At 33.0% G+C, this 10395-nt stretch overlaps 1 protein-coding gene across 1 annotated transcript; it reads left to right on the top strand.

Annotated features, from left to right (window-relative positions):
- Positions 1-2071: 2071 nt before the first annotated feature.
- Positions 2072-6557, top strand: LOC105622293 (PRKC apoptosis WT1 regulator protein-like). The gene is made up of 9 exons (XM_012203713.1): positions 2072-2088; positions 2208-2356; positions 3172-3295; positions 3448-3574; positions 4262-4369; positions 4907-4947; positions 5049-5093; positions 6017-6173; positions 6372-6557. The coding sequence occupies exons 1-9, from the start codon at positions 2072-2074 to the stop codon at positions 6555-6557; spliced, it is 954 nt and encodes a 317-aa protein (XP_012059103.1).
- Positions 6558-10395: the final 3838 nt, after the last annotated feature.

Below are 10395 nucleotides of genomic sequence, written 5' to 3'. Positions count from 1 at the left end.
TTTTTTTAAAACGAACAATGCGAAAATTATCTCTTTAATTACTTTTTATGTTTTCATATTACTATTATTATTTCTTTACACTAATAAGTAATTTTACAAAAGAGGTATGAAGATGTATGGACATATCATATACACATGTTTATGAAGTTATATTTATGTATATTTATACATACAATATATATGTGTATATATATATATATATATATGTATATATATTTATATATATTCATGTATAAACAATTTTTTATTGAATTACATTATTTCTCATATTTTTATTAAAAAAAATAAATTTTGTACGAACGAATTTACTTTAAATTTGTGTATATTATTATATGTAAAACTTATAGAGGGAAAGAAATAAAGGAGAGGAATGCAAAAACAGTATAAAAATTTTAATAATCATGATCAAGTTTAAATCTGTCAATACGTTAGCTTTTAATAATTGTGTTTTTTAACTAAATGGAATTTAATTAGCAAACAAAAACACATTTATTGCAAACAAAAAAATTAAATCTTTACAATATTTATTTAAAAAATTATATATTTTATTGCCTTCAGTCATTTTGCTACAGTCATTTTAAATCAAGATGAGAACAAAATGGCACTGAATTTTCTGAACGCAGTCATTTATTGATCATTTTGCGTCTGGCAAGTAGTAAATAATCATTTAAACCTAGACGTAGTATGAATTGATCAAACAATCTGACATGTAAAATTGATCACGGCAACAATGCTTACTAGAGAAAGCGATGCTAAACGAGAAAAACAAATCTTGGCGGTCGTTCTAGAGAGTCTCGAAGGGAGAGAGTGGCAACTACATCACATGACCCGTCTCTTCTGATTGGATGCGGTCATTCACGTGATACAATTTGCCAGTCTTTCCCTTTGAGCTTTCTAGATTATTCTGTCTCTCTTTTAAACTGGTATTCATATATAATCGATTTTTAAAGTGCCTTTTCATATTCAACGCTCACTTTTAGCGTCAAAACAGATCACATGCATCTTAAAGAATCAGGAGACACGGTAGTGTTTCTGCGCTAAGCATCATTTATACTGGCCGTAATCTGTACGAATCATAGTCGATTATTCTCCTCTCATTCGATTATGATTGGTCAATTCTTACAGATTACAGCCAGTATAAATAATCTGTAATTAAGATATTATTTAAGACATGTTAATAAGACTAGACTATGAATACACACTCTGATCTTATTTCTCTTTCTTCAATCGAAGAGAGAAAGAATGAAGAGAGAACGAATATAAAGTTTCAAATATCTCTCTATACATCTCTCCCAACACTTGTGTCCGTTCTCAACTTACGTTACGTCCGTGACTGAAGCAGTTTCCATCGCACGATTGGCTGTGTTTTCTGAACGCATTCCCAGTCTCCGTGCTGTCTGTCACCTGACATACTACGCATCGTGTTCACGCCAAAGGTGGGGGCGGCCTGGCCTAGCGCAGTGAACACAAGCAAAGAAAGCATAGCAGTTACTACTTACTTGCGATCAGTGGTTCTCGTAGCAATTCCACGAACCCCACAGTCGACGGTGAATCGCAGCCGGACAGTGGACTTCAAATATTGTTGCCGAGACGACTTCTTTAGTTCCAATCTACCTGTCACAAGCACGACGATCGATACACCGATCTCGCGGCCACGCTCCAACTATGCGCCTGTTCCGGCCAATGTTTATGATCGTCGTTCACGTCGGCTGACAGCTGTCAATCCCTTGTTCGGGTCATCAGTGAGTCATCGGATCGGCAGCCGAGGACCGTCTCAGGTGATCCCTCGATTATCTCGTTTCCGATTATTACGGATTTCACTACCTGCGCATCTTCCTTTTCTTTTTATTTTTTTTCTTTCTCTTTTTGTATTTTTTCGTTTCTCTCCTCATAATTTCGTTTTTCAAAAATACTGTCCTCTCGACTTCTCCTCCTCTCCCTTTTTCTCAGACGAGAGTCCCACGAGACAGTAGCATAGATCGAGTGCTATTAAACTTCACGGACACCCGCACGGGACAAGACCAAGCCTTCCCGCAGATATCGCGCACGTCACAACCTACCCTTTGTTCAGATGTCCAGGTATTTTTTGTAAGGACTCATTTTTTTTCTTCTTTGCACGACACGCACATTTTTACGGCGGGTAGTGCTGCTTATGTCCCGTGAGCACGCGATGAATATGCGTTACAAGCTGGAGTCTTGTATTGCAGCGATATTACCGGCATGGCGTCTAGTTCCGTCAGCCAGGAAGACTTCGACAACGATTTTGAGTTGACATCCAGAAGATCCAGGATCAGGACTGCTAGGGCCAGGGTGGGTCCGGCGAGGACAGGAGATGTGTCTTCCATAAGTTTTCAAAGTACGTGTTGATGATCGTGGAAGTGTCTACGAACATGCGATTTAAGATTTTTGTTAATCTACTTGTTTAAATTTGAACAAATTTTAAACATATATATAATGCATGATAAATAATAAATCTAAATTTAATAAACGTTTTTATTTGATTTAAACATATATCAATTTTAAAGGTACTAGAGGGTTTGTGGGTTATCGTGGCGTGATCCATTGCTAATTCAATTAGCAATGGATCACGACATCGCGATAACTCGCAAGCCCTCTGGCATCTTTGAAATAAATACTTGTGGAAGCCTCAAAAGTATGTGTGTGTGTGTGTGTGTGTGTGTGTGTGCGTGCGCGCGCGCGCGTGTGTGTGTGCGTGTATGTATGTGCGTGCGCGCGCGCGCGCGCGCGTGTGTGTGTGTGTGTGTGTGTGTGTGTGTGTGTGTGTGTGAATTTTTGTAAATTTTTAAATTATGTATTTAAAAATTAAATATAAAAATCTATTCTTAATGCATATTTAATACTAGAAAATATATTCAAATTTTATTTCGTAATAGCATGAAATAATAATTAAACAGCTGTTTTTATTGGAACAATTATTAATGCTAATAACTTTTGAATCATTCTATTAGGTGTGGGAAAAAGTTCGTGGCGTTTTTTTAATGCCATGTAATGGGAAAAAACGCCATGAACTTTTTCCCACACCTAATATATATAAATAATATGAAGTAAATACTTAATAATGATTTGACTCAATAGAAAAACGATTCAAGAAATCACGCGTAATCAGATTTATAATTTTATCAATCTAATTGTTTTCGGTGCCTTTTACAGAGAATACACCCGATGTGGAAGAATCACAAGGCGCTTACGACACGAACCCTGTGCTTCCGCCTGAACATGAAAACCCACAGAGTAAACCCATAATAAGGAAACAGGATAAACGTGTGACTGGCCGGTATGTTAATCGCGATTACAAATGCGCTTACAAAACTGATAGAAAACCAACAGAAACTTATTGTCGCGCTTGGAGTGTCCATTAGCTAACAGCATCTTTGATGCACGGAACTTTACGTAATTGCCTAATATACTTTCTGGATCTGGTTCTAGTGTCTTTAGTGTCGTATCCTGTTTGCACAGGCCAACGCATATAAACAAGGGAAAGCAGCAACGTGATCGACGGAAACTGCGAGAAAAACGGCGTAGCACAGGAGTCGTACATTTACCGTCGACAGAGGTTCGCCATTGTTATCGTCAATCAACCCATAAGTAACCAATCAAATTATAATGGGAATTATAATAATAGTGTTTCTAGAGAGATTTGAAAAAATTTTTTAATTCTATTTGGTCTTCAAAATTATTGAGTTTTTATATTGAGCTGCGGATTTGTGAATTATTGAACTTCTGGATACTGGATTGAAATCTTGCATCTTACAATCTTATATTTTTAATTTTTTGAAGTTTTGAGATTTTTTCAGTTATTAAATTTTTATACAGATACACACACATACACAATTTTATTCTTTTATATCTAGAATTAAATTCTAGATTTTTAGCATTTTAGCTAAAATCTTTGATAATTAAATCGAAAATTGCTTTTTTTGCTTAGCTTTTAGAGAGAAATTAATCTCATTAGTATTAGTAAAAAGTCCGTAGATGAAAGCAAATTATCTTTAAATCATGATAAAAAGTCTTAATAAAACAACCGTTAAGTTATGATAACTTTTTGTAATTACAATTATAAAAATGTTAATTTAAATAGGTTAAAATTTTTCATGAATTATAATAATAAGTTTAGCATCATTATTACTTATGGGATAGCTCATTATATGCTCATTATAGCTCATGATATAGCTCATTATTTTTGAATATTTAAATGTTGTAAAAATATCTCGGACATTTGGTAAAACGCATAATTTCTCAGAGCACTGGAGGTAGTACGGGGGAAGACGAGGAAGAACTTAGCGGCACTTGCCTTGAAACTAAGCACAACACGCATCACAATGAATTTCTTGATCACGAATTGATAGAAGTAAGTGCAGTCAATTCCATTTTTTACTTTTTATGCAGAATGTTCCGACAAATGCGCACATTGGAAAAAATTCGTATGAGAAGACCGAAATTAGTTTACACACAGTTTATGCTGTACATTTCTTTGTGTTCGAAAGTTGAGAGAAAAAGGGAAATTTAAGTTTTATATTTTATATTCTTCCTACGCATACATATCTATAATTACAAATAGACAATGTACCAGAGGAAATTAATTTATTATTAGAAATTATTATTTGTGTATTGTAGTTACAATCTAAAAGTCATTACTGTCAAAAAATCAATTTCCGGCTCTCGAAATAATTTAGTTACAACTAAATTTGTATAACAGAAGTTTCAATGAAACGCGAACTTTTAAATATACTTCCGAATAATGACTTTTTTCTTGAAACTAACGATATATATAATGATATATGGTAAACAAAAAAAATATAAAAGCAGCAGCAAGCTAGAATTTTTATTAGGATTTCTTACGAAGTCGTTGATATTTTAAAGTTACTTATAAACATGTATTTTGCAGGAGCGGAATGCCAGAATATACACACAAAGGCGAAATAAAAGGTATCTCAGATTCATATGTTAATTAATGATAATTGGGAAATCAGTATAGTGCAATAATTATCTTTAACTGCCTTTTTTAATGAATCATAACTGATTTCTAGGCACTACCGTACTTTATACAGGTCATGTATAGTTAGGTACAGTTGGTAAGTGCGTTACGTCGTATCGGAAGAACCATGATTAGGCACGACCTGTACGAAGTACGATAGAGCTAATAGAATTGATTAATCAACTAACAAATTACTTAATCCAATACATTTTCCGAAACCTACGTACATTCCTAAATGCATTCCCAACTGATAATGTTCCAAATATATATTGACATTAACATAAAACAGTAATCGTAACACAATGAAATAATTCAAAAATGAAATTTAAATGTAAAAGACTTGTTGCAATACAAAGACTATAATGCACGAAGTAATTGATCTTAAATGTATTTAAAATAAAAAAGGTTGAGAAGTCTAATTTTTTTTTATTAACAAGAAATTTATTCAACAGCCATGTTATGTAAGTTTATATTATTATGCAATAATTAAAAAATAATTACTCGTTTTTTTTGTTTTAGCACCGTAAATTGAATATAATAAAATTTTGAAAAATTTGCTATGCAGTAACTGTACAGTAATTGCAGTAAAATGAATAGTTCCGAATAAAATGTGTTGAGTCGTGCGAATGAAAATCATATGTGATATTTTTTATCTCATTTATATAAAATTTATTACAAATATTTTAAATATTATTAATTATTATCTTTAATATTAATTATTATCTTTATTCAGATATTTATTTGTAAAAGTAAAGTCTTATTGTATATATTTACTATACCAATGTTACAAGATTCTCTAAAAACTCTTAAATAAACAAGCAACATATATTTATACTAAAATTAAAACACGTAATAAAATATAATATTTATAATTGCAATATTCTTTGTATCTGTATCGATGGTCGTGCCTAATGCGATTTATAAATATTGGCATAAGTGATACTAATGGAAACTAATAATCAATATCTGTGCGATAAATGAAATATGATTTACATGTAATCGTTGACATTTGCATTTTAGTCATTCTGATTTGGAGGCCGACGATGAAGAATTTGATTCTCTCAATCAGTCCGACAGCATTAATCAATCGGACCATGGCAATCATGAACCACAAACGTCTGTCAATACGACTGTAAGACCGCGCTTACCAACGCCAACAGGCGACAACCCGCACGAAGTGAGTCATTAATAACCTAAGACAAAATATGCGTAATTGCGTCAAGATGGTAATATATTTCTATCATGAATCGCGTGCACTAAGTTAATTTTTTACGAAAGAAACACATTTCGAAATTTTGTTACTCTGGATCTACTTTCTATTATATTGATTGTAATCGTATAGCTTGGCAATACGATAATCAAATACGATTTATAGCTAATTGAACGAGCGCAAGAGGAAAATAGAAGGCTGCTATCCCTTCTGGAAGATCGGGACCATAAAATAATGGCGCTCGAGGCTCGTCTTTTAAAGCAACAGCATGAAATGACCCTGGAACGAGATCGACTTCGCGAGGAGAATGCTACGCTGATTCGCGCAATGGCAGCGTTAGCCAGCAACTAAACTTCTTCGTGTAATAAAGATCACGCCTTTTTGGCTCTTTGCTCTTTATGATAATCGCCGAGCTGCAGGATGAGCCATAAGTCGCGCACCTTGCTGATCCCTTAATTATTATTCTTAGTATTCTTTTTTATTTGCAAAAACGATTTTCTTGTCCTACAGAAATTTAATTTTTGCATCATATTCTAATTTTTTGATTGTTAGGAGAGTTGCAGCAGCCATCGGCTGAATGACTGAAAATCCGGTATTATGTTAACTATTTTAATCATTGTTGATATTGTGATATATATGTATATTTGTGTAATATAAAATGCAAAATAATTGAAGAATGCTTTCTCTATGAAATTGAATGTTAAATTAATAGAATCTATTCGTTACATTTGGATTTTTGGAAAATTATCAAATTTATTAAAATAAAAATTGTATGCATTAAATAATCGTTTTTGTGATATATTGTATGCTTTCTTTTATTTGATATGATATAAAATAATTTAAAGAGTTTATTCTTCCTCTATTGAATTTTTTTTAAAGTTTGTTTCATGTACGAATGAGGTTTATATTTTCAATTTTTATAAAAAGTAAAGTCTAAAAGAGAAAGAAAATGTATAGGAACATTTTTTGTCATGCTTCTTTTTCCTCTTATTGGTTGGCTATGAACCTATAAGATAACTGAGAGTCACACATTATGTTGAGTCCTATTTTTTTGTAATGAAAGGCTGAGAATTTAAAATATGTAAATGCAAATTAGCTTGTAATAAAAGTTAAAAAAAACTTAAATTGATAGTAATAAAGTTTAGATATTTAGTTTAATAAAACTAAAAGAATATATTTGCACTGCATGGTAATTGATTTTTCTCTCTGATGCATGATTTATGGATCATCCTAGGCAATAAGAAAGATATACCTAAGTAGAGTAAACCTAACTTTAGCGTATCACAAATTGAGTCATTATAAATAAACAGATAATTCTCTAATCACAATGTTAGCTGCGGAAAGTATAAATATATATCTTTGCAAGCTGCAATGCAAGTTACATTTTGTAAAAAGCAATAGCAATCCTCGATCTTGTAAAGATATTGTGACGATTAAATCACTTGCAGAACTTCAATCGCAGACACAGATCATACATTTATTATTGATATATTTGCTATCCTTATTGCCGATTAATTGCCATTTTTTGTTTCGATATATTTTCAATCAAGCTAAAGCTAGATAAACAACAGATATATATGAAAGTGCCGATTATGACATATAAACAACTTAATCCGTTTTCTATTGTAATAATTAAGAATGAACGTTCTATGTAAATTTTATACTTGCAACACATGATAATGTAAGATTATGAATTATTTTATTATTTTATTACTATTAATATTATTATTATATCATGAACCGCGTACAAAGTTCTATGTACATATAGACACGCAGATAATTCTATAGCGATGCATTTGATTAGAAGAAACTTTCCGCGACTTGTGTGTAATACGCGGGACAATGTAACGAAAATATGTAAAATTGTTTAAAGAAAAACTTTTATTGCCAGCCATTCAATGATTTATCGTACTTCAGTCCTCGTTCCTTCCGACGTATTAAAGATAAGTAAAGGCTCATTTAAAACAGAGGAAAGTTTCTTGCATTTGTTTTTCTTACACTCATTGATGTAATCATTCTGCATGAATAATTTCTTTTCAACTAATTTCCATATTTAAAGTTGTGTGGTTTAAAGTGAGATAAGATAGAAACTCGCCCGATCAGTGACGTACGCGGAAATGTGGCATTGAAACAGTCCCCAATGTGAACCGGCAAAAAGAGTTTGCATTTTTTATTCATAAAATAACTAAATAAATTTTTAATATAATACAATACTTGCACGCACATACGCAATATAGTTACATCTTTACGCTAATGTTTCCTAATCACTACGTAGCTGTACATTACAAATCGTTGGGATCCGATCATACACATTTGGGGTCTCCCATTTTCAAATCCGTCCCCATTTTCTTATATGTTCGCCCTTTGCTTTTATCCTTTCGAAATGTACGCTTTAAATCCTTTTATATATCTCGTTATCGCAACTTATTCCACTAAAAGACCCCGGAAATAGTTCGACCCGTAAAGCTTTACGACGTGTAATTTTCCAAAACGTATAAAACTTTGTTAAAATACTTTATGTCGCACTTAAAGAGAAATATCGATTGGTTCGCAAGAAGATATTTCCAAAAGGCGCAAACATCTCGAAAGGGCAAGCGGTCCTTCGCACGCATCCTTTATTAACAATAAAAAGATACGACGACGTGCAATAAATATTACCAGTTTGATTGTATTTATACGACAAACGTATCTATTTAATTGCGAAAGAATATTTTTCAGGACTGATACTAAATTTCTAAAATAATTTCTAAAGCCTTTTAAGAAGACTATATTTTTTTAATTAACAGTTATTGCAAAAATGATTGAATTTCGAAGACTAAATAAAATTCAAGTAAAATTTATGAATAAATTAGATATGCAATAAAAAATAAATGTAAATGAAACCGGAAATTAAATCAGATTGAAAAAAATTTTTTAAAAAAGCTTTGTCGACAAATAGAAAGATCGACAAAATAAGCGAAAGTATTAACAAGTGTATTTTTTATTGAAAATCTGATTTATTCTCCCATTCTGTCCATTCGCTACAAAGAGCTTCAAGGGAGAAACAAATCATGTTTCGAAGACTCAAACGTTTGATTAATTAATTGTTTTGATTACGCAGCCAGTTGATTAATAAAAAACTCCGTGATTTATCGCAAATCGTCGTACTGATTATTGCCAGTGTTTCGATAAAACACATGCACACTTTATGATGCAACAGGTACTACGCTTCTATTATATCAACCATCTCTTCTTCGCATCGCTGGCAAGGTAACTAATTGTTTATATCGTTTAATTGTCTACACCATGCGCCTCTACGACTATTTTTTTTTTTTCAGTTCTCTGTCGTTCATCGCAAGGCAACGCTTCGCTGATATGTACCGTTTGTTTCAAGATTGAATTAATTAACCGAATTCGTCGTTTCGTAGACAAAATCCTAAGGAACTTGGTTCTCTCTTTCCACCATCATTCGCAACTCTCCTCCCGCGATTCGCGATATTAGCTTCATCACGAAGTTATTGTCGGCTGTAATTAAGTCATTAACAAGGCGCCATCCACGACCACGTGATATTTCATTGATCGAACCGCGAGATCATTGTTTGCATGACAATAATTCTCATCTACCATGGCAAACTGAGCTGTAAAATTGACGCACCTTCACTTTGGAGCATTTGCTTGCATCGTGTTTGGTCGTATATTTAAGAGCAATTTGTCTGGACAAATGTGTATGGAGCGCTCATGTACAAAACAACAGAAACTATCCTTCAATTCCTATCTTTGCAAAAAGAATTCCTTGTATCTTACCGTCTAATAATTACATATACGCGCATTTTGCGCAATTTACTCTTGCGCAGATTACTCTTCCGGTTATCATAAACTACAAGAGCATCTTGACGCTTCACGTGCTCATCTCATTCGCATCATCGTCTCATACGTATCATCATCCCAACAAACGACTAGATCACGATGGTTGGACCTCAATCAGATCCTTAAATGCTAAGGGAGCTTAACGAACTAAGCTATTCTCAGTGAACGATATATTATTATTTATTATTTCTTCTTTATCAAATATCAATCGCGCCGCAAATCGAAAATGCAGACGCGGACAGGCAAACTCCTTCGCTCTCGATTTATAGTCTCGATTGATACGTTTTATTATACCTATTGTTCTTCTCTCCTACATCTTAGCGTTCTCTCCTCTCTCTCTCTC

The sequence above is a fragment of the Atta cephalotes genome (assembly GCF_000143395.1).
Source record: "Atta cephalotes unplaced genomic scaffold scaffold00043, whole genome shotgun sequence".
NCBI classification, from domain to species: Eukaryota; Metazoa; Arthropoda; class Insecta; order Hymenoptera; family Formicidae; genus Atta; species Atta cephalotes.
This window is presented reverse-complemented; position numbering and strand designations above follow the sequence as displayed.

Bases quoted from the DNA above. Each gene is read 5' to 3' on its own strand.
- LOC105622293 (XM_012203713.1), top strand. The intron at 2,357-3,171 runs GTACGTGTTGAT...TGCCTTTTACAG, and splicing joins GTCTTCCATAAGTTTTCAAA to AGAATACACCCGATGTGGAA. The intron at 5,094-6,016 runs GTAAGTGCGTTA...TTTGCATTTTAG, and splicing joins TGTATAGTTAGGTACAGTTG to TCATTCTGATTTGGAGGCCG.